Genomic DNA, 23300 nt, shown 5'->3' with positions numbered 1-23300 from the left:
TGAAATGAGGACGTTACGTGGATAGAGTGCAGTCAGACGGTCAGAAGCATAAAGCAGAGCAGTCACTGTGCTGCAGTAGGCGCGCACCAGCAAGATGGATGGTCCTCTTGAGGGTGCGCGGTGTGGTTTATGTACATTTCATCGGTGCGCTGCCAACACCTCCTCGAGAGAGTGTCTATCAACCAATTCACAGCATCGGCCTGTAATGCCCGTCGCGTTTCCTCCCGTTATCGCAAGCGTGCCGTATCGCCAATTCGCCGTCCATGCCCCAGAATTCCCATCGAACTAGGGGTCCTTTCCCACCCACTACTGCGGCGAACCCGTCTCGAAAAAGTTTAACGTCCCACTTTGCTATCGATACCATCCCACGCGTCTTATCAGGATCACGTCGGCTGTCTCCATTGTCCGTCGAGCAGCAAGTTGAGCCACGAAAGTGAGCTTCGCTTGGGAGAGTGTCCGACGATGCGCTGCTCCTGAAAAGCATTCTCACCGGCGGAGACCGATCGTGAGAGCGCACAGGCGTGAGAGGCGCTAATTGATGAGCACCAGATGGCTGGTGGTGGTGGTGGCGGATGATATGATAACCAGAGGTCCACATCCCTGATTGCGCACCGCGGTCGGAGTTGTGGCCAATCACGTGGATGGCGATAATCGCTGCCGGTCGTCTCAGCGGGTCCTCTTTTACCTCATCAGCTTTCTCATCACTGTCGTGCTCGCCATCCTCAGCTACCTCGCCCAGAGCTCTTCAAGAGAGGCAACCGCGATATCAAGCTGGGCAACCACCACGTCTTGATACTGCGAGGCTAGTGGTCTAGCTGCATACCCTCCAGATCGTCCGGCGTACCCCGGATTTGGGGGGCTGAGAGATAGGATCTCCCCGTCGGTGCTGGCCGATGCTTGGCCTAATTAGTTTGGACGAGGCCAGTGTAAGCTGGCGGCCGTGAACCACGACACATCGCTGCCAGGAGACGTGAGCCATCTGACTCAGCAGCTCGGGACGACAAGTGCAGTCACGTTCGATGCCATGTGACAGGAGTTGCTGTGAGTCGGTGTTGAAGCTCTCAGCAACCAAACAATGATATCGATCCTATAATATCGTCGTGTAGTCAGATCAAAGTTGGAATCAAAAGAAAGTATATCGCCTGTCTCTGCATTAGCATAAACCTTCGCCCGGCAGACAGTTTCAGACGAGTCGTGACACAAGCAAACACTGGCAATGAAGAACCAGCCAAAGTCGATCGGAAGTAGCTCAAGATCCATTGCTGGGCGCACAAGCCTGAAAAATTGTACATAAGTGTCAATCATGACAACCAACTAGAAGACTTTTCGAATTGCCGCAGCTTGTACGAGGCCGTCGCAGGCATCAGACGCCAGAGAGGAGAGCGACGGTATAGGGTAGCCTTACCGCCAGGACGGCGAGGCGACAACTTGGACATTTCAACCAGGCTGTGTGTGCTCCGTATACTACGTAGGACGGCAGTTTTGTAGATACAGGCAGTTGCTCTGCAGACGGCCAGTCTGCGATTCAAAACCATTGCTTCGCGACATTCAGAGAGGTCTGACGTGTGAATGAAGCATACGGATACTGCACGGACCATCGATACCATCCCCTCGCTCCGTGCCGAACCTCCCTTGGTCAGGAGTCGGGGCCGTAGGCCGTCAGGTACCCGAAGATTGCCCAAGGCAATATTATCACCCAGGTCTCGGGATCCTTCAACCTCTCCTCCCTTTGAACCCTTTGGACTTGGAGAAGAAACTAATCGCTTACCTTGGGCTCGAATGTACACAAGTCCCCAATTGCCTCTCTGATCTGTGGTGCGGCCATAGCCTTGCGCCATGTACTTTACCTCTATCCATAGGCTCTTGTGCATCCTTCGCCCCTCGACCTCACAATCATTGTGCTCCTTCAACTGTGCGAGACACCGGAAATGTCATCATTAGTGTCAATGCTCGGCTCCCTCTGTATCCGTAGGCATGAACCTCACGATGCATCCTGACGTGCGACATCAAGCGCCAGTCTCTGAGGAGGTAGTTCCTGCCCTTTGACGTCAGGAGGGTAGAATGTTTGGGTCTAGAGCGTCCCACGTCAGTCACGCTAGCGGATCGCCTTCTGGTTGGCTCAAATGACGTCAGATGGACCCTGTCTCAGCGACTCACGAGGGTCAGTCTGCTGTTGCACAGGGGAGGAGCGCCTGTCGTGACCCTACGGAAGTTCCACTTCTGTCCCATCGGCCACTGAGAGCAGCTGTACGTGAAGCACAGCCTCCATACAGTACAGACCTGTGCGTACATACGTGCGAGCGGCGGAGATGGAGACACTCACGACCGTCGAGAGCAATTCTTCCATTCCACCTCCACTCCAATTGAAGCCCCCTTTAATTGGGCTTGATCAGATCCGGCAAGACCCTGATTCCTCCCGCTCTAGCCCTCAACAGCCGAGCGTGATCTAGCCTCCTTTTCACCGCTCTTGTGAAACACCGACTCCGTGCGACTCATACCTCTCTGACTGGAGCTGACCATCCCACGCGCGCCCCCTCGGACATCGTCATCCTTTGTCCTGCCGCAGGCCTCGTGCTCATATACCCGTCAGAGCCCTTCTCCGTTGCTTTTCAGAACGCTCTTCCCCCAGAAGACCTATCTACCTCTGCCAGAACCATCCAGAGCGCCACCATGTCGGCACCGCCGCCTCGTCGCAGAGAACGAGGCCAAGCCATGCCACAAGAATTCTACGACCCTCAAGACCACGCTGCCGATCCGCGTCAGCAGTACGACCCGTACTCCCCTCCCCCGCGCAACCGACACGCAGAGGATCGTCCGCCGCGTCGACACAAGTCGGAGCGTCGACGACCGCCCAGCCCTGATGCCGATCCATATGAAAAGCCGTCCCGGCGACGACAACCGAGTCCTGGCTATCCTGAATACGACCCACGCCAGAGGCCCTCTCGTCGACGGCAGCCAAGCCCTGGCTACCCAGAATTTGATGCGCATCAAAAACCCTCGCGTCGGCGTCAACCAAGCCCCGATTACCCCGCGCAAGATCCATACGACAAACCTCGCCGCAGAGGAGGTGACACCAGGCCACCACCCCAAGTCATCAATGGAGGCAGCAGGCACGGCGGCCGCGGGCCTGGGTCGCTGACCCCTCCACATGCCCCAGAGCCTCCTCGCCCGGAGAGAGGACACAAGGAGAGAGACCAAGAGCGGCACAGACGCGCTGACAGGCACTCGATGCCTCCCCCGCGCAGAGGAGACGATGGATACGGTAATCCGTACGGTGCGCCCGGCGCGCCAATGGACGGACGAAAAGGGGGTGGTCGGCCACCACGAGACCACCGCGACGACGACCCGTACGAGCGTCCTCGTCGCCGCCCACGATCCCCTCCACCCCCTGGGCCGCGGGATCGAGACCCCTACGAACCACGGGCGCGAGATCGAGGCCATCGCCCTTCTCGCTACGATGACGGCTATGGGACTGCCCTACCACACCGACCTCGCTCACAAGGGCGAGCTCCACATGGATCCCCTCCACCTCGAGAGAGGCCCCCACCGGTAACGGGCGGTGGTCGCCCGCCAGGTGGGAAAAGCGGTGGCCGTAAACGTCGCATGTCCATGCCGGCCGCCATCACCAAGGGCCAAATCGACGGCGCTCCGTGGTGGCAGCATTCGCTTGTGCAGAATGGTGCGCGGCAGGCACTCAGCGCAGGTGCGCAGGCGGCTTATCGAAGTAAGAACGACACCGGCCCTTGGATTGGGCCCAAGGGTGCCAAGGTTGCAACAGCCGCGCTGAGTGCCGCGTTTGTCGATGGCGTGTTCAAGAAATGAGGGCCGGGCTACTGTGCATGTGCATGGAACCAAATCGCAACTCAAAATGTTCAGGGTCGGTGCTCTGGGACAGAAGATGAGGAGAATGGCAATGATTTCACGTTCGATTTGTATTAGACTGGCAGGCACGCTTTACCAGGTGTATGAGCAATGAATAGAACATCAACTTGAATACCACCAAATCGTACTTTGAGGCCACCTCCGTTGGTTCTTCATTTTTCGCTCAATCCATGCCTCGAGACAGTGTTCCAGACTCGACATCTCGTAGCTGCACAGACTCCGTTGCGACAGAGACCGACGGGCATACCAGTCGAGTCAAAACATTCGCCTACATGGTCAGCATCCCTATTCTGGTGTTGTGTTGGCCTTTTATGATGTATGTGTCAGAGCTCACCGTAGACGGGAATACACGTGCCCTGGCAGCTCACGCTGCCGACCTCGAAAGGCTCTGCAAAGACAAGTCTTTGCTTACCGGTCTCCGTGTCAATGTCGAGTCTGGGCTCGATGACAGTGCCGTCCGGGGCCTTGAAGATGCATTGCTGGTTGGCGTTGTAGTCGTTGATGTCGATGGACTTGATTTTGCTGGCTCCTTCTGGGGCTGCTGGTACACCGTCCGTCGTGACGTTTAATGCGATGAGGTCTGAAGACGAGGCCGGATGGAAGATGAAGTGGGCAATTTGAGAGGAGTGCCGCGTTGGGTGGCCCAGGGCAAAGGTGATGAAGAGCGTTGCGAGCGAGATGGAGGCGTGCATGATCGCGAGTCTCAGCCTAGGATAGACCAGCTGGTGCTCTTGATCGTATTCTGGAGTTGGCGACAGCTGTGGTGTCGGTGTGTGAGTGCTTTATCCTGTCTTTGAGAGAAGATTCCACCACACGCAAAGTCCATTGGGAGGAATGTGTAACTCAGCTCGATGACAAGCTCCGTGTTCGTGCTATCATGAGACTCCCCTTTATGAGTGCGAAGAGCCGATCTCCCGTATTAAACCTTCAGCGGTCATCCCCAGGAAGACGGGCTTGTGATCAGTGCCAGCACTGATTCATGATCCGGTCGTACCACCACTCAGGAGACGGCCAGAAGAATCACAATGTGACTGGAGGTGCACATCGTGCTGTTGCAGGGTCTCGAGCTTCGGGGAATACAGGCAAGGATGACGAAAGGAGTACCCCAGATTCGGAACTCCAGTCGCGCCACAAAAGGAGTTTGAAGAATCTGAGGAACGACAGCCTGATTGAGATAATGGTCTTCCACTGCTCTGAAAATACATCAAGATCATTAGTATGCTCAGATGGCTGTCACTTACAACGTAAGTATTGTCGACTCTGACATGGTACAGGCAGAAGTATGAATCGGCGGTTAAAGATGTGTACAGGCCGTCAATGTCATACAGATTCTTTGCCCCTCTAAGCTGACTGACCCTCGCAGGCTAACGATCGGCCGATACTCCTCTACCCTCCTGGTACAGGCCATTTGTCCTTCCTGAGGCTGAACTTACCACAGGAATTTCCGTTCCGGCAAGGAGCGGGGGATGAGTTTGACAGCACGTGTACAAGAAAATTGTCAGCTTTCAAGCCTCTGTTCATGTTGTCTTGTCAAAGCATGTGATGGTAGTCCGACAGTCTGTGTCACGCGAGTCGCAGACGTTGTGCAACGCCTGGTCCGACTGTGGCCCGTCCCGAGTATACCGTGTACCGTCTTACTCCATCGCCTAGTCTAGTGCATACTTCGTCAAGGTGAGATCTCAAGTGCGAAAGCCGGACCGAGCTGGCATCAACCAGGTGGCCCCCAGTACTGCTTTAAACAAGACTGCTTGAAAATGCCACGTTTGAGATTCAAGTTCGTGGTAGCCGACTTGGAGACCACGCTCGTAAATCGTGGACGCAGATCGAGACAACTTCGACATCTTCCCACTACGGGTCTTTCATCGTCGAAAGCATGATGGAACGCCCACATGCAGCAAGCTTGCAGGTTGCATATTGTGTAACATTAAGCGCCCGGCCCAAGTAGCCGCCCAATCCCGGCGCGAACTAGCAGTGGCATGCATCTGCAGCTGGGACTTGGCTCTGTTTTATAAACCCTGCGTGGGTAAATTAGAATTGTCCCAAAATTAGTCCGCGATTGGGCACTGAAGACAAATCTGTTGGTTGTAAGCGCTGCCAGGTCAAGATGGCGGCCGTGTTGGTGTACCTCGACCAGTGCACGAATCGACAGTTGATGACACTCACGTCTTCCTCAAGAAAAGAAAGAAGGAGAAAAACTTTCAAAAATCACTACCCATAAGACCCTTCAAAATTGTAGTTTGACCACATACACTTGTTGAACTACATCCAACGAAAGCGCGATCATCAACCATGACCCGTCCCAGGGCCAGCGAAGGCTACGCGGCAGCCTTTACCGCCGATCACTCACAATTCCTATGCCTTCTCCCCACGACGGCAGCCAGCGTCTTCGTCTTCTATTGCTCAGTCGCGACCGTTCGATTCTCTGGCGACTTTTATCAACTTATCGTCGACAACCGACCGAGTGTACAATTCGCAGTGCAGATCTTGGCCAACGCGCTGTCGTTTCTCCAGGCGTTGGTGCTCTGTCGGGTGATCAACTTTACCGTCAGACGCTACTTTGCCCACGAGGCCATGAGTCTAGATTCGCTGCGCTTATGGATTGATTTGATCGCACTCAGGATGAACTGGGGACTCCCGTGCAAGTTCTGGCTGCCACTTGGGCTGTTCATGTTGGCAACCATGGCGCTCAAGGGTATATGGGCAGCAGCACTGACACCCGTGGAGGTTTGGAAAGCCACCCACGGCGAAGTCTTCGTTCCTTCTTGGGAGAACGTAACCCACGTCAAAGAGTATCCCTCCGAAGTTGGCCGTGAGGGTCCGACGATACAGACCTCCCAAGGGAGATTTTCCTACTCAGTCGGTACGCAGATCAGAGGCCACCTTCTCATGAGCGCCACTTCGGCCACTACAACCGATGGAGGAAGCAGGGAACACCGGAAAATTGACAACTCGAGATACACCTATATCGGGCGTTCTTATGGACTGGGGACCTCTGCTGGGCTCCTCGACCGGAACCTCGAGGAAGATCGCCTCGCAATATCGTACAAGTATCAAGAAGACGGATATACAACCGACGTCAAATGCATCCACAACGAAACAAGCAACTTCTGGATCGGCAGTACGGCTTTCGACTGGTTATGGGCCGCGCAGGGCGAACTTCCTGACAGCGACGATGGCAGAGAGTACTCGGACTACATTGGCCACCGCGGCACCAACATTGTAGCTCTTGGGGTCGCTCACTTTGCTGATGTTGATGCAGAGAAGTTACCGCTTCGCAAATATTTGGCGTTCTCTACGGGGGAAAGCTACAAGATGCTCGATAAACTTCAATGTGAAGTGGACTTTACGCCTGCGAGGTTCAACGTGACAGTCAACAAGCTCGGACGCAACATTACCGTGGTCCCAACGGAAGGAAAGGATGTCGAGGACATTGAACCAAGTCGACGTCTGAAAGGCACAGTACTCAGACAATTTGCGCTCATTTCAAACGACGAGACAAATCTGTACGTGTCAGTGGTTGGCCAGGCTTTGAATGCCTCGATCACGGACCTGTACACGTACTATGCGAGCAGGGGCAATGACAAGAAAACCCCGAGCGACGAAGAAATGGTTCGCAAAGGCGTGGAGAACTCGATCAAGGCTGTCTGTGACGATATGCTGGGTGCGTACGGGTCTGCTCAACTTGTCCTCAGCGATTTGAAGAGTACAACACCAGCAGAGGTCAGAAAAGCGGCAATTGCAATAGGCGAAATAAGGTTTGCCGCTGCTACGTTTGCCATTAATACAGCGATCATCTTGGCGTTCATCATCGAAGCAGTCCGCACAAGCTGGTGGAAAGGTCTGCCATCTTTTGATATTGGAGATATCAGGCAGCTCATTGTGGCCTCGTCGAATGGCGGACCAGGGCTGGGACGAGCAGCCTCGCAGAGAAAGGGGAATAAAATGGGTCAGCTACGTGTAAGGCTTGCCAGGTCCGACGAGGGTCTCCTAGGGCTGCTGGGGGACGAGCAAGGGGAATGTGATGAGAGCAGTCCTATCATGGAAAAGAAGAGCTCTTCCACAACGATAGATGTTGTACACTATGGCAGAAGCGGCTGGGGGCCGGGCTGGATATAGAATACAAGATGAACATTGCTTTCTCTACCAACAAGGCTTCTGATACCGGAATGTCTCAGCCAAGGGATACTGGCAGTGGTTACTGTCAGAGAATCAAAGGTGCACCCCAGTGAGCCAACAGAAAGCGAGCTTCGTGTCTTGCTAAGAGCATCTCGAAACCGTAAGCGCCCTCGTTTTACATGCCCTCAGCGTCTATCGGCCCAATCATGTAGAAACTGATGAGTTAGAGACCCGCAGAACCTAGAGTATTAAATCCGTTCGGGTAAGCCCTCCATGTTGTAATACCCAGCACCCGATCGTTGTATAACCCAACACCAGATCTTGTACGACTTCGTGATAAACTATGGAAGCGAACAGAAGATATACGATCGGATGGGTATGTGCACTCGTCACGGAGTTTGTCGCGGCGCGACTAGTTTTGGACGCGGAGCATCCACGACCGCAACATCTCGCACGTAACGACACGAACCATTATTGCCTCGGCAGTATTGGTGACCACAACGTCGTGGTGGCCGTGCTTCCAGATGGCGAATACGGGCTGTCGTCAGCCGCCAATGTGGCCACCAACATGCAGCGCAGCTTCCCAAACATACGGGTTGGTCTCATGGTCGGCATCGGCGGGGGAGCTCCCAGTCGGAAGAACGACATACGACTCGGCGATGTCGTGGTCAGCATGCCAACTGGCGGAGACAGCGGCGTCTTCCAGTATGATTTTGCCAAGATATTGAACAGACAGTCGTCTGAGAACACGCTCATGTTCAACCAACCGCCCATGGTGCTTCGCAGCGCCATTGCGGGTTTGCGAGCGGACCACGCAAGCCATGGGCACCGGATAGAGAGAGATATCGAAGGGATTTTGAGGAGAAATGAGAGGATGAGGAAAAAGTACGGCAGACCTCCAGCAGGAACCGATGTGCTCTTTCAGTCTCACTACGTTCACGACGAGCACTGTACCCAAGGCCGTGTCTCGTACACCAGGAACGATATCGTTGCGCTCCCAGCACGCCGTCAGGACGAGCGAGTCAAAATTCATTACGGCACTATTTGTTCTTCGAACCAACTTATGAAGAATGCGATCATCAGAGATCGGCTGTCGATGGAGAACAATGTCCTGTGTTTCGAGATGGAAGCGGCAGGGCTCATAACTCACTTCCCCTGCGTCGCTATCAGAGGCATTTGCGATTATTCAGACTCTCACAAGAACAAAGACTGGCAGGGGTATGCTGCTCTCGTGGCGGCAGTATATGCGAAGGAACTGTTGCTTATGATGGCGCCAAGGAGTGTGGAGGGCGAAAGGAGATCGCGGAGGCGTTGACTCAAGGTACGCCATCCGGCGGACAGCCACGTGTCTTCCTACATTGATTTACTCAACCATGCAAAGTATATAGCGAGTCAAGAAACTGGTGAAGACTGCGGATTTCCTCATGCGGTGAGAGCAAGATGGATGTGTCCTCGAACGACTGTTCCAAGATACATTAGGCGCACATCAAAACGACTTTCGTCCTGACGAAAGTCGCAAGTGAAAGTGTCTTGTTGACTCTATAGGATATCAAATGGACGCCTGCTAGCTACCATTCATTCCTTTACTCGCCCGACTAAATTTATAACATTGCACAATGGGAGTTACGTGCGACAAGGGGGAATTTCAGGTCCATACAGCATTTCCCATTCGCCACCGAGTTGACATGGGTCGTCGGGTGGCAGAATTTTCGCCTCGAGTGCATTAATATCGAGGCCCAACTTATATTCTCGTGGAAAGCACACCCCCGGTCCCCCTGCCGTACAACGTTAGTCACGTAGATCTTTGGCACAGGCAAATATATCGGAACGTACCCATACTGTCGACGATAAACACGAAGATCACCAACATGATGAGCAGGAATGCAAGTAGAACTAAAACCGGAGAAACGAGATAGTACCACAGGAAGCACGGGGTCTTATGGAGAGTGTGCCAGAGAAAACGATAAGGCCAAGGTGTCCCGGGGGCGAAGTCGATACCTGGACAAAGGCCTTGAGCTGATTCTGCCCAGCTCGTCATGTTGAGATCTGACATCACTTTCAAGGCTCAACAGCGAGTTTTCAGGCACTTTTCGTGTTCTTGAACAAGAGGAATTGTGGTTGAATCGACCGTGGTGGATGAGGAACGGAATGGAAAGATCAGCCATCTGTACGTAATATGTGCACGACTGAAAAGGCCACGCTTAGTCTAGGTCAAAGCCCATCAGGCAATGTAAATAGCTTTATCGGGCCTCGTGACCCGTGGCTGGGCTCAACAACCTTTGTGTTGATACTTATTACTTTACAGTTGAAAGTCAAACGGAAAGTCTCATCGGGGGGCACGGGGCGGAACGGGACAAGGCCCCACTTTCTGACCCGCCGACCGATCAAAGCCGAAGACGACCCAAAGCAGTAAGACCCGGCGATGGCACCTGTCCCGCGCTGAACAGCTCCAATTCCAATACCTGCCCCCGCGTCAACGGACTAAACCCCGATGTCGGCTCTACGTAGTACACTCAAACCAGCAAAGCGCGTCTCGCCTCCGGGTCTAAGAAGCACCGAGCGACGTAGTAATAACCTCCTCATTCGTGTGACTTTCCCCGTGTGAATTCCCATCTGATTCACCCTGCCTCTTGCATCTTGCGCACATCTTGTACCACCAACCGCAACCGCAACTCAACCTCATCTCCCCTCCTTGCCCAGCAGCTCTGCCCACGATGAAGCTACTCTACCCAACATCGCTAGTCATCGACGTCGACTCTCTAAAGGGATTCTCGGTCGACTTGCAGCCGTACGACGCCAAAGCCGCCACCATCCCCTCTCAGCACCACGACGCCGACATCCTCGTCACCTGGACCAACACGGTCGACAATCTCAAGTATGCCAAAGCCAACCTCACCAAGCTGCGCTGGATCCAGTCCCTCGCTGCCGGCCCCAACGATGTCCTCAACGCAGGCTTTGACCCCTCACAAACCATTGTCACCACGGGCTCTGGTCTTCATGACCATACCGTCGCCGAGCACGCGCTGGGCCTGCTTCTGACCTCTGCTCGTCGCTTCCACGAGATGCGCGATTACCAGCTCCAGGGCAAGTGGCCCGGCCACCTGGGAGGTCCCCAGCCCGACCGCCCCAAGGACCGTTTCACCACCCTACGTGACGCGCGCGTCCTCATCTGGGGCTTTGGCAACATTGCAAAGTGCCTCGTGCCCAGTCTCACCACCCTCGGCGCCACCGTCAAGGGCATTGCGCGCACCCCCGGCGTCCGCAACGGCATTGAGATCTATAACGAGTCCTCTCTGCCCGAGCTGCTCCCCAACACGGACGCGCTCGTCATGATTCTGCCCGGTGATGCGTCGACCAAGCACGCCCTCAACGCCGAACGTCTCAAGCTGCTCCCGAAACACGCCTGGATCGTCAATGTCGGCCGCGGCACGTCCATTAACGAGGATGCCCTGGCGGCGGCGCTCGACAACGAGGAGATTGGTGGTGCGGCGCTGGATGTCTTTGAGGTAGAGCCCCTGCCCGAGGGCCACAAGCTGTGGAAGACGAAGAACACGGTTGTGTCGCCCCATGCGGCGGGTGGACGACCGCAGGAGGCGGAGGCCCTAATTGCGTATAACTTGCGGAGATTCATTGCGGGTCAGGATCTGAGGAATGTGATATGACTAGCCGAGAAGCACAGGCTTTGAATTTGAATAGACACTAAGCGACATTGCAGAATACGTGAGGGTGGTTCAGAGCATTGATTCCATGTATCTTATGCACGCTGTGGAGGCCTATTGTGCCCTATCCCTGCGATCAGATTCATCCCACTCCGTCACAAGCCATCGTCGTCCGCATCCTTCGCTGTGGGCGTCTTGAGACATTATCTTCGTCAGGCAAGTTCTGGGTCTGCTTACAAGGTCTTGCGGAGACATCTCTCCACTCTCGCGATTAAGACAAAGAGGAACCTGGACAGGCCGTACGTGCCACACAGAAACATGGACTGGTCCGTCCCGCCCGAGACACCCACAATGGCCAGGATGGGGACAAATTACGACGTGATCAAGTTCGCACCCGACCGCTGCGCGAACGCTTATGTGAGGACACTATGCTGCACGCGACGGAGCTTCGGAGACTTGGTAAAAGTCTCCTTGGCAATGATCCAGAAACTCGCATTGCTCACCTCCTCGGCCGTTCGGTCAATATCCTCCTCATTCTCTACAATCTCGTGTTGCACGCGCGGATCGTCGACGGGCAGACCTCGCAGCCTAGACAGTCCCGCCATGGCCTCCTCGCGACGGTTCACCAGCAACAGCCACCGAGGCGACTCCTCGATGAAAAAGATGTCCTGGTCCCAGACTGGATCATTTCCAAGGCCATTCCGCCATGATGGTTCGGAAGACAGAAGGGTACCGTGCCAAGTACATACTGACTGGCATGCCACCTAGAGCGTAGATGAAGGCGGGGAGCAGCAGGGGGCGGATGAGTACTTGTCTGGTCGCCATTGTGACTACGATTTCGAATATAGATGTCTATTGGCGGAACAATGTATGTTTCAATGTGCGAATCAGCCTATTTACCTGTGATCTGCTTAATCTTGAATAGGACCTGTTCATCGGAAAGACTCCGAGTTCCACATGAGCTCAATGAACCCTCTCGAGGAGATCGTGGACAATCAAGAAGGCGTGACCCGAAGAGCCCTCATATCCTTTGTTGTGGATGTTTCGGTGACTTCCTCATGGGAAAAAGCGTTGACAAAGTACCGAATTAACTCAATCAGACAGTTCACTCGTATGCGCCCGAACACCAGGGGGTACGCCAGCAGTCCGCGATTTGGTCAGTATCACCGAGCTTTGCCTCCTGTAGCTTGAATCCCTCGACACGTATTCACTACATAGTGTCAACCTGTCACCCTTTGATCCTCTGCGCGTATCTGTACACGCTTACACACGCCCGTCCTCCGCAGCATCAATAGCATTCATTGCTTATGGAGATCACCCCAGCGCCAACAGAAAATAGCATCATCTTCTTATCGAGACTGTTCTTGCCAAGCCCCACTGTGTGCATGTCCATCAGGGTTTGGATACTCATCAATCAACTCGCTCAGGAGCCAGTCAGCCCCCGTCGAGTACCCCTTATCGCTAATTCCCGCCATCCACTGCGGCAAGTCGTCGGGGTACGCCTCCTGTCCTTGAACAAGCACAGTGGAACCGACCATCTTACCTTGCTGGGCATCTGTCAACATGGTCATCGTCAGACTGGCCAGAACCTCGAAAATACCCCTGTCTGTCGCTGCCTCGGGCCATCGCTCTCCATCACGTACGCACTCCAAAAGGCACGCTTCTGCATCTCTTGCTGAAACTGATTGATCGTCGACCGAAGGCGTCGATGATTGCGGTGATAGCCGAGGTTGATGCATTGACGCAGTGCGTGTCCGCCCAGCTTCCTGCGACTTGTGAGTCAGTGCGCATCTAATGTGGTGGTTCAGATCACCTACCAATGCGATGTGTCCTTTGAAGATCGTATCGAGTATGCAGCGCAGCATAGTACGGCCTGGATCGATTCCAGGTTGTCATGGCACAGTATCGCATCTATGTAGAGCATTGCTGAAGTATAGAGCTGCTCTGCTGCGTAACCCAGGTTGGGCAGTAAGACACCACCAACAGTATAGACCTCCAGCAGTCAGTCACATGCTCAACGCAGTGCCCCTCAACTTGACGTACAATGTTCAGAAAGTATAGTGCCAGAGGGTCGAAGTTAAGGCCTGCCCAAGGCCCCGAAAGGGATCTGCTAGAGCAGCCTCCCATTTCCTGAAAATCGGCTCATGCAGAAACGGGTACTGTGCGTTGATATTGTGGAAGTACGCGTTGCTCAATCTCACTGCTATCTGATACTCGGGTAGTGCGCATGGCACTGGCGCAAGCCCGCCCTGTATTTCAAGATCTGTCCTCAAGGCGTTGGACGACAAGGGTCCGATCGCTTGCCCTAAGGATGGCTTCACAAAGCGCGTGAAGGCAAGGGTAGAGGAGGGGCCCAAATAACTAGGCTCGGCGCCTGCTGCGTTGAGACTCAGGGTCCCTATCATGGATGACAAGTCTCCCAGTTCCTGGCCATCATCCACCGCAGTACTTGCACTCGCCTGCTCAAAGTCTACGGCAAGCGCATCTTCCGGATAGGCCTTGTACGTGGACTCGGGTGCTGTGCTCGACTTTGCGTCCTTCGATTGGGTTTCCAGCAGCAGGACTCTCTGCTCCAGTTGCTCAAGGTAATTCCTGGGTTGGTGCCTCTTGGTCGTGGGATCTTCGACCGAAACAAATTATGCTGGAGGTCACTCCACATGTTCAAGAGCTGTGGCGCAAGGAGGTCATACCCAAGTTGTTGCGCTGGCAGTTGCTGCAAGCTGGTATTTGGCCATCACACTGCTTGAGAGTATAAGCGACCGATCTTCAGAGAGCGACTGAGTTATAGTCATGTCTAACCCTGACTTTGCGTTCTTTGCAGCTCACGCACGCCATGGGCGTCCTGCTCCCCGTCCGCATTCGCGTCGCAGAACCCTTGGCCGGTCGGCCCCGAAGTGGTTGCGACATGGTGAGACAATTCTTGTTGTTCATGGACGTTGAAGGACTGCTCCAGTGTTCCTGTACACGTGATCGAAGAAGATGACGGCCATTGACGACTAGCACTCGCCGCTACCACGCGTAGACATGTATCGACTCGAATACCGTGCCGCGAACACTTGATTTATACTGGTTAGATAGAGATTCGCATAGCTTGAGCGACCCGCGATGGTCTCCCCCAGTGAGTCGAGACGCATCCTTACCCAGTTGGGGTCACAATCACATCCGAATCGGAGACACTGACAATTACCCCTCCCCATTCCTGGGACGCATCTAGGGGACTTTTTCTCCTCCATGTGGAGTTCGTGACCACATATCTCGGGAAGATACGAAGAACCGTGCCTATTGGCCCCTTTCCCAGACCCGGCGGCAGCAAGGAGTCGGTTTGGCGAAGAGCTTCAAAGTGCTACAGTACGTACTCGATGCGTGAGCAAGTTCTCATTGTTCGTGAATTGGGCTTCGAATTTAACAACATCGTCCTCCTGTCTCGTGTTCATCAAATTCGATCAAGTCTTGACATTGGATAATCGCCGCTGATTCCGAGTGTCAGTCCGCTTGACGCCAATATGTCGCCCCAAGTCGAAAGCAAGTCTTCGCCCATTGTCATTGTCGGCGCTGGTGTTTTTGGTTTGAGCACGGCCCTTCATCTCGCGAAACGGGGTTATACAAATATCACTGTCCTCGATAAGCAACCGTACCAAGATTCGCATTATGCTTACGAGAAGGGTTGCGATGCTGCTTCTGCGGGTGAGTAGAGCGATACCAGGCTAACTATGGCTCCCTAAGTTGATCACATTTCTCAACTACAGATATCAACAAAATAATACGGGCTGCGTACGGTCCCCAGTTTGAGTATCAAACCCTCGCACTAGACGCCATTTCCAGATGGAAGAAATGGAATGAGGAGCTAAACAGTGGAAAGACAGTTCCTCCAGGCTTCTCCACGGACGACACGCTGTTCATTAACAATAGCACGGTCACCATGACGACTGGCTTGGAGATGGACCAATTCGAAAAGGACACCATCCGGAACATGGACCGCGTAGGACTGAGGGAGACGCAGGTCAACCTCCATGATCCCCAAGACGTGGCACGCGCAAGAGCGAAGGGATTCGGTTTCGCCGTGGATGCTTTCAACACCAACAACATCAGCAGTGTGCTGGACACGCAGTCCGGCTTCGTGTACGCTGATCGAGCGTGCCATTTCGCGCTGCATAAGGCACAGAAGCTCGGTGTGAAGGCCATTCTCGGCGGTTCCAGGGGCACGTTCTCGCACTTCCTCGAGAATGCCGATGCAAAGATCACGGGTGTGGAAACAGCTGATGGGGTGTCACATCAGGCAGACCTGACGATCATGGCTTGTGGAGGATGGACGCCCTCTCTTCTGACGCAGCTTGACAACCTCTGCGAGACGACAGCAGGCAGTGTCACCATGTTCCAGCTGCCGCAGGACAAGGCTTTGTGGGACAAATTTGCGCCTGAGAACTTCCCTACATGGTCGTGAGTAAAGTCACGGGAAGAAAATCAGACAATAGAAATGCCACTCACACTCTTATCTAGGTACGACATGCGTCGAGGGGAATACGGTGGCTTGTATGGCTTCGCGCGAGACCCAAATGGTGTCGTGAAGATTGGCTACCGTGGTACCAAGTTCACCAATCCCCAGACGCAAGCAGATGGCGCAAGCAGAAGCGTGCCCGCCACCCGCTGGACGCAAGAAGCCATCCGTCAGATCCCGCTCGTGGCATCTCGCGTGATTAAAGGCTTCGTGCGGGATTACCTGCCTGAGCTGATTGACTGCAAAATGACAAGCCGACTGTGTTGGTACACAGACTCCTATGACAATCACTTTGTCATCGACTTTGTGCCTGAGTATCAGGGTCTGATGGTGGCCACGGGTGGCAGCGGACATGGTTTCAAGTTTCTTCCTAATCTTGGTGAGCATGTTGTGGACAAGATCGAAGGGAAGAAGAATGACTATCTGCAGTATTGGAACTGGAGGAGCCTTGAAAAGGGGGCGAAACCATATAACAGCATTATGGAGGGTGCAGGTAGTCATCGATCCCTGCATCATCAGGCCATGACGAGCTAAGATCGGTTTGCGACGCAGGTCAGCCGGCTGTGATGGCTGTTATGAATGATCGACCCCCAAAAGCACTCACGAGCTTCTCAATCCGCGCCGTCCATCTTTCACATCTTAGAGTGACAAATGATGCCTCCTCGAAACTGAGACGAAACCACGCCTTAGGCAATAGGTCCCATTGCCTACGGCAGAAATCAACCACCATCGTGTTCGCCTGCCGTGCGCTGTGTCGTGAAGCAACTCGACAACTCGATGGACCTCTGCATGCTGCTTTCGCCGTCAGCTTTTGGCAATTTGCCTGCCTTTCGTTAAATTGCAATCCGGTCATGTCGCGCCATCTTCAGATACTTCTCAAGTAGCAACCAGACAAAGTCCGCTTGAACAAAAAGAACAATATGGTATGTGTATTCACCACCGCTCTTCCCCATGTTTATACATCCTAAGCCTTCTTCTCGGCCTCCAGCTCCCGCTCTGCCTGCTGGTAGTACTTTGCCGTATCCACGCCGTGCTGCGAGTGGTTCACAAAGTTGAACCAGGGAACCACGCCCATAAACAGCGCCGAGTAGCGACTTTGTCGCGCCGCGACGCCCTGCATGTGCGGCGAGAGCTGGGACTCGCCGTACAACGACTCGCCACGTTTGACCTTGTCGACCATTTCGCGCATGTCCATCTCGACCTCGCGGCGGTTCTCGGTGGCACCGTAGAATCGAACTGTAGCGAATCGTCAGTTCCGCATTCCAAAACAGGCCCCCCTCAATGCTCCACTGTAGAGGCAAAAGTTGACAGGCGAGGGCAAACGTACGGATCGAGCGCTGGTAGAAGATGAGGAAGCCGCCAGTGATACCAATCGCACCGGCCAAACGCATGATCTTGGGGAAAGCTCCACGTCCAGCGTGCGACGGCGCAAACTTCTCGACGGCATACATCAGGCCCGGTCCCGACAATGCGGCGAGACCTCCGACGGCGTAGTCTGATGTCCTGGCATAGCCGATAACGCGCTTAAAATGGCTATACAAGGTCAGTCCCAAGTCCCTCGCCAATTGAACTTCGCTTCAGTATCGCTCCTCGCAGGTGTCGCTTCGTCTCGCTCGTTCGGGGTGGACATACGGGTCATTGTCAATGAGCTAAATTCCATTCGTCAGTCTCCCTCGCCGGCCATTGCGCGCCCAATCGTGGGTGAAACGTACCGGATAGTCCGCGTGGACCGTCTTGCTCGGCCCAGCGAAGGTCTTTTGCGGCTGCTCGGTCGCCATGATGCGTGACGTGCGTGGGTTCGTGGGTCTCTTGTCCGTAAGAGTGTTCCAGTGATGGGAGTTGGACGGAGCTGCACTCGACGTTCAAAGTGGATCGGTCATGTGACCAAGATCACGTGCCCGCTCCTGTGCTCCCGACGCGTCCCCCACTACCAAACGCGTCTCCGTCATGGCCACTTTACACGGTTGCAAGTCAATAGGACATTCAGATCGACTTTGAAGGCCGACTTTGCTTCCACCAGCCTACCCAATACACTCGAGGTTGTGATCAGATTCCGTGCACTTCAAGGATGCCTGCCGTCACATCGAAACCCGTCGATGATATTGACAATTACGACGCCAACCTCTCAGACGATCCATTCGCAAGCCCCGGTCAACCATCCAAGAAGCGCAAATCACCCTCCGGCGACGATGCGCTTGGTCTCGACGCAGAAATCAATGTCCAGAAGCGCGTGCGCGCACCGACCAAGAAACTCGACGAAACACTCCTCTTGTCGCCAGCCGGCATTCCCAAACTGCGATCACGCGCCAAACACCTTAAACTCAAAGGCAAAGGACATGAATGGGGCGACGCGAACAGGCTCCTGGTCTTTTACCAAAATTGGCTGGATGATCTCTACCCAAAGGCACAATTTCTTGATGCCCTGGGGATGGTGGAGAAGTTGGGACACAAGAAGCTCGTCGCGGGTCAAAGAGGCGAATGGATCCTAGAAGGAAAACGAAAAGAGAGGGATGAAGACAGCGACGGCGAAATGCAAACCATTGAAGAGTTGGACGCGCAGATCAACCCGACCTCCAGAGCTAAGACGCCTGTGGGGGATCGTGGGGTCCCTGGCGATGCCGATCTGTACAACGCTACACCGAGTAGGCATAGAACAGCGCCGGCGGTGAACGAGCCGGATGAAGAAGACCTGGCCGCATTAATGGCAGAGCCAGAGACGCAGGACAAGCCGACCCGAGTACTACCTTCGAGACCACACGAAGAACCCGACGGCGATGATCTGGATGCTTTAATGGCAGAGGCGGAGAGTCATGACGCCGGGGGAAAGGGCCCCAACGCCTTCACCCAGAAAGAGCAAAACCATGACGAAGACGAGGCTGCAATGCTGGAGATGGAGGGCTGGTGAAGAGCATGGCATGAAATACCAACGGCGTCCCATATTTAGCGATCCTGACTTTTGCTGCTGCGCTAAGGATAAGCAGCCACATTTGAATCACACATCACGAAGAGCGACAGGCAGTGAATGTCAAGATAATGATGGGTAGCGTGTACAAAGTACAGTTTAATTCAATGTTTCGGGGACTCTCTTCGTCCTCCTCGACGCCAGACGCCTTGCCTATCCATCCCCTAGAATTCATTGGTCACATTACTGTTCCCGGTCCCAACGACTCACCCGCCGGACCAGACCTCAATCCACGCACATCATGTAACCTGCCGTGACCTTTCCTCCCTACACTCCATACTAAGAGCCAACCGGCAATCGTCAACGCAACGCCACTACAGCTCAACCTTCCTTCGTTTGACAAGTGTGTTTCAAACCAGCGCTCAGCCACGACCATGGAGACTCGAGCGATCTCGTTAGTATCCGCACTTGCCATCAGCGTCGCGATCCACATTAATAGGACGCGCCAGCATAGGGCTGCGTGATACTGTCAAGGCCGCTGTAGTCATCATCAAGGTCCGGGCCAGGCAGCGAGGCTGTGAAAAAGTCCTCGTCGAACGATGTCAGGGAGCTGTTGCAGACTGTGTCTTCGAACAGCTGGAAGTCCTCCTGCTGCGGGAGCAGGTTGCTCGTGTCGGGAGTGTGGAAAGTGTCATCGGGGCCAAAGATGATAAAGTCGGCTGCCTCAGGCACCGCAATGGACGGTGTTGATGTGTTTGTTCCCGAGGGGCTTGGGTCGGCGGTGGCCGAGTGGTTTTCGTTTGGAATCGTTGACTCTGGCTTGCTCTCCACTCCCGATGGCACAGCAGGCCTTGTCGGGGGAGTTACACAATACCGCTGCAGGGTATTGTGCCACAGGAGTGGGAGAAAGCGAGTTGCTGGTTTCCATCAAAACACGGGACTCGGACCGACTGATTTCGGACGTCTTTTCGGCGTGGTTCGTGGCCGGCGATGATGTCGGAGAGAGCTCCTTCGGGTTGACAGTCACCTCGGCGGCGCTGAAGGGCTCAACGTCGGAGGCGATCTGCGGATGCTTAGCCTTCAATTGGTCCAGGAACTGGAGCAGTGAAGCATTCTTTGCGACCGCTTGATCGTATTGTGCTTGGAGTGCCTGGTATTTGCCCTGCAGCGCGTCGTTCTCGACGGCAAGCAGTTCGGACTCCTTGCGCTTGCGCTCACGGGATGATTGCGCAGCGCGGCGATTGCGAAGGACACGCTCGATTCGACGCTGCTCCTTTTCATCTTCGGTCTTGGCTCGTTTACGAGGGGGCAGAGAGGTTTTGGGCTCGGGCAACACCTGTCCCCAGGTCTTGCGAGGTTTCTTGGCAGGTTTGTCATCCGTGGAGTCTTGACTTGCCCTCTTGTTGCTGTGGTACTCTTCTTGCGACTGCGGTGTGAGGGGCAGAGAACTCTCTCGGTGAGAGTCAGGTGTCGGCGGCTCTTCGGCTTTGGGCGCCATGGTCTCTGGGAAGAGTGATGTGTAAGAATCACCGGCTACCGACATGAGAGACTCGGCCGGTGAGTACTGGGGGTCGGCCATTGTTGATGTATATAAGTCGTGTTGCAAAGTAACTTTGCTGGTATTGTGATGCGATGTTGATGTTGGGGTTGCCCTAGCTTTTTTAAGGAGGACCTCAAAGTTGGGGCAGCGCGGCCTTTAGTGTCGCTGTAGGCAACTAGGTTGAAGTGACGACGAGTATAATGCGGGTACACGGGAGTTTATGACGGTATATTGCCGGTGAGTCACGCTATCCCAAGTGTGGGAGCGAACGACCTGTGAGTGATGACGAATGGGCCCGATCAGGTGACGGGCAGTTTCATGAGGCTTGTGGTGAGATAGTTGAAAGGACAAGTGTCAAGAAGTGCTGCCGTCTGTCTGCCTGGCTGGGTTGCGTGTGTGACTCGACGGCGTGGAGGGAGGGAGTCGCCCATCTTTATGGACAGGTGGCCGTTTGAATGGGGCCCACGGAGGGCGGGTCCGTCTTCTGGAGGGGGTTCAAGGGGGGAGCCAATCGCTGAGCCAAGGCCGCCCTTGCACCTGGAACCTTCCAATTGAGGTATGGGGCATGCCAAAATAAGACGTGTGCTCTTCCGCGTTCTACTACCGAGTCGTGCTGAACTTAATTTGCTGTCACCACCTCAGGGGCTACAACGCCCCGTACCAGTCGCTCCTTTACCTGGGTCTGACACAGGCCCTTCCACCTTGAGACTTGGGTTTCCGTCAGCCCATTGACTGCGCCTTCCTCCATACGAGCTTCACCATACCTTATAATTATTACCTTAGGCACACGAAAAGAGTCCACGCTACATGTAATTTTAGGCCTTTCGTCAACGTTCATTGCCTTGCCTGACCTTGATTGCCAACTTCTGCCTCTATGGACGCCTCCGTACGTACGCTGGCTGCATCTAATAATCAACTGATCGATCTGGAACGGAGTGCAACGGCCCAAGACGGCTCGCAGCCCCCAAAGGGGGAAGATGGGGCCAAGCATGTCGCATCCCTCGAAGCTACTCAAGCTGAGGCCGTCCCTACATGAGAAATTCCCGCCCGGTGTCCCGATCATGAAAGGGGTCGAGCATCTTCCACAATCTTAACAACCACTCTCCCCGACACCAATCAACGAGCCTCCGCTTGGCTGTTTAGTCACGGCGAGATACGGACCACCGGGTATGGATGACTCTTCTCCATAGAGGCGCAGGATGCTACGTACGCGTCGACGACAAACAGCGTCTCAAGCAAGGACACACGTTCCGCGCTATGCACGTAGACATCACCCCACAGGTCTCAGGATCGCTAGGACGCTCCCACGCAACAAAAAGCCCCCCAAGTAAGACAACCATAGAGATAGTAGTGTTTTTGCGGCTACGTATTAAAAAGTCGGAGCCTGCTAGGCAGGCGCCTAAGCTGTAATTGCGTCTAGGCATCCTCTTTTCATTCATGACAGAAGAGCATAAGCTCGGAGGTTGATGATCAGTGTCGGATTCAAGGCTATTGATCAATTCACAATACTCCACCAAGTCCACTATACGGAACGAGCGCCCTGGCATTCCGTCAATAATGCTCCACATGTGAGAAGGCCCGGCTGCCGCGCTTCAAGACGCGGTCGCAAGTTGATTCATTCCACTCAGGGTAGTTTGACCATTAATGTTGGCAATTTCGCGAGCGACCGTCCTTCAGGCTCGAGGTCGTTCAAGTATCTACAACCCTACAGTATCAAGGCAGTTCAATGTCCAACTTGAACCCAGGCAGGCCACCAGGCTACAATTTTCCGGTGAAACGAGGGCTGGACCCTGATCGCCCCCTTCGAAACATCGCTCCAACGTCGCATCGCTCGAGGGCCGCCTGAATGTGCCGACCTTCTTTAACAGGCAATGTCACCTCTCCGTTCCGTGATACATTCGCTGTTCCCTCTTCGGGCAAAGCCCCCTCTCTGGGGTCGGGAGGTCCTCCATACTATTCTTTTCCCCGCATGAGACGAGCATCAAATCCTTCTTTCAAGATGAAGATCCGGGGAAGTACCTTAACCGGTACGTGTACTGCTACTTAAGAACGCAGTCATCGAGAGTAGCTTTAATCAATGCCAGTCGGGCGGGGTGTTACTATCACTCTCGCCAAGTGAACGGCCAGCGCATTTTGCGTACATGTACGGAGTATGCACGAGCGGTTCCTGCAACTATAGAGCTAGGTTTTGAGAACTGTCTGAGAATATCATTGGTACGGATAGCATTCCTTCATTAGCCAGCAATGAGCATAAGCGTCAACACTATATCCTTCCCAGCCATAAGTGCTTGACACTCGTCTCGGCCCATACAACAGGAAACGCTTGCCATGCGACCAGACCGTCAAACCACAGGATCCCAATTGCCGTTTTTACCTTTCACGATTCCTTGGATCTCGCTAGTGACCCAGCCTCCATAGAAGTCTCCCGGCTGGGCCTGCACCTTCTCGCCGTCCACAAAGCACTCCCAGGGGCCAGCATAAAGGCTCAGGTATCCTTTAATGCTTTCAAACCCGTTCGTTGGATTGTCATACGACCAAATCCTGTTGGAGACAGTGGTGCCAGAGGTCGGGGATGTGACAGAGTAGTAAGTGGCCATTCCTTTCCACTCGCAGTATGTCTTGCGGTTGAGCTTCGTCAAGGGGATTTTCACGGCTGAGGGTGGCAAGTAGTAGGCTATCTCATTCGTTAAAAAATGCACGGAATCT

General features: G+C 54.3%; 10 protein-coding genes across 10 annotated transcripts; 6 read left to right on the top strand and 4 right to left on the bottom strand.

Annotated features, from left to right (window-relative positions):
• Positions 1-2123: 2123 nt before the first annotated feature.
• On the top strand, positions 2124-3553 carry J7T54_000183 (uncharacterized protein; the record flags this gene model as incomplete). The annotated part of the gene is made up of 3 exons (XM_051507442.1): positions 2124-2161; positions 2614-3067; positions 3158-3553. The coding sequence occupies 3 exons, from the start codon at positions 2124-2126 to the stop codon at positions 3551-3553; spliced, it is 888 nt and encodes a 295-aa protein (XP_051361399.1).
• Positions 3554-3603: 50 nt separating this feature from the next.
• Positions 3604-3822, top strand: J7T54_000182 (uncharacterized protein; the record flags this gene model as incomplete). Its single annotated transcript, XM_051507441.1, has 1 exon — positions 3604-3822. The coding sequence occupies one exon, from the start codon at positions 3604-3606 to the stop codon at positions 3820-3822; it is 219 nt and encodes a 72-aa protein (XP_051361398.1).
• A 383-nt stretch (positions 3823-4205) lies between these two features.
• On the bottom strand, positions 4206-4574 carry J7T54_000181 (uncharacterized protein; the record flags this gene model as incomplete). Its single annotated transcript, XM_051507439.1, has 1 exon — positions 4206-4574. The coding sequence occupies one exon, from the start codon at positions 4572-4574 to the stop codon at positions 4206-4208; it is 369 nt and encodes a 122-aa protein (XP_051361397.1).
• A 1597-nt stretch (positions 4575-6171) lies between these two features.
• On the top strand, positions 6172-7998 carry J7T54_000180 (uncharacterized protein; the record flags this gene model as incomplete). Its single annotated transcript, XM_051507438.1, has 1 exon — positions 6172-7998. One exon carries the CDS (start codon positions 6172-6174, stop codon positions 7996-7998), a length of 1827 nt encoding a protein of 608 aa, XP_051361396.1.
• A 2714-nt stretch (positions 7999-10712) lies between these two features.
• On the top strand, positions 10713-11660 carry J7T54_000179 (D-2-hydroxyacid dehydrogenase-like protein; the record flags this gene model as incomplete). The annotated part of the gene is made up of 1 exon (XM_051507437.1): positions 10713-11660. The coding sequence occupies one exon, from the start codon at positions 10713-10715 to the stop codon at positions 11658-11660; it is 948 nt and encodes a 315-aa protein (XP_051361395.1).
• Positions 11661-12070: 410 nt separating this feature from the next.
• On the bottom strand, positions 12071-12482 carry J7T54_000178 (uncharacterized protein; the record flags this gene model as incomplete). Its single annotated transcript, XM_051507436.1, has 2 exons — positions 12071-12336; positions 12407-12482. 2 exons carry the CDS (start codon positions 12480-12482, stop codon positions 12071-12073), a joined length of 342 nt encoding a protein of 113 aa, XP_051361394.1.
• Positions 12483-13667: 1185 nt separating this feature from the next.
• J7T54_000177 (uncharacterized protein) lies at positions 13668-16686 on the top strand (the record flags this gene model as incomplete). The annotated part of the gene is made up of 7 exons (XM_051507435.1): positions 13668-13703; positions 14081-14158; positions 14479-14565; positions 14956-15005; positions 15145-15341; positions 15404-16094; positions 16155-16686. The coding sequence occupies 7 exons, from the start codon at positions 13668-13670 to the stop codon at positions 16684-16686; spliced, it is 1671 nt and encodes a 556-aa protein (XP_051361393.1).
• A 430-nt stretch (positions 16687-17116) lies between these two features.
• J7T54_000176 (putative NADH-ubiquinone oxidoreductase 21 kDa subunit) lies at positions 17117-17930 on the bottom strand (the record flags this gene model as incomplete). The annotated part of the gene is made up of 4 exons (XM_051507434.1): positions 17117-17388; positions 17480-17685; positions 17785-17801; positions 17865-17930. 4 exons carry the CDS (start codon positions 17928-17930, stop codon positions 17117-17119), a joined length of 561 nt encoding a protein of 186 aa, XP_051361392.1.
• Positions 17931-18220: 290 nt separating this feature from the next.
• J7T54_000175 (uncharacterized protein) lies at positions 18221-19057 on the top strand (the record flags this gene model as incomplete). Its single annotated transcript, XM_051507433.1, has 1 exon — positions 18221-19057. The coding sequence occupies one exon, from the start codon at positions 18221-18223 to the stop codon at positions 19055-19057; it is 837 nt and encodes a 278-aa protein (XP_051361391.1).
• A 489-nt stretch (positions 19058-19546) lies between these two features.
• Positions 19547-20633, bottom strand: J7T54_000174 (transcriptional activator hac1; the record flags this gene model as incomplete). Its single annotated transcript, XM_051507432.1, has 2 exons — positions 19547-19904; positions 19996-20633. 2 exons carry the CDS (start codon positions 20631-20633, stop codon positions 19547-19549), a joined length of 996 nt encoding a protein of 331 aa, XP_051361390.1.
• Positions 20634-23300: the final 2667 nt, after the last annotated feature.

Source organism: Emericellopsis cladophorae (genome assembly GCF_022114955.1).
Source record: "Emericellopsis cladophorae strain MUM 19.33 chromosome Unknown NODE_31_length_266811_cov_117_018179, whole genome shotgun sequence".
Classification (NCBI taxonomy): Eukaryota; Fungi; Ascomycota; class Sordariomycetes; order Hypocreales; family Bionectriaceae; genus Emericellopsis; species Emericellopsis cladophorae.
This window is presented reverse-complemented; position numbering and strand designations above follow the sequence as displayed.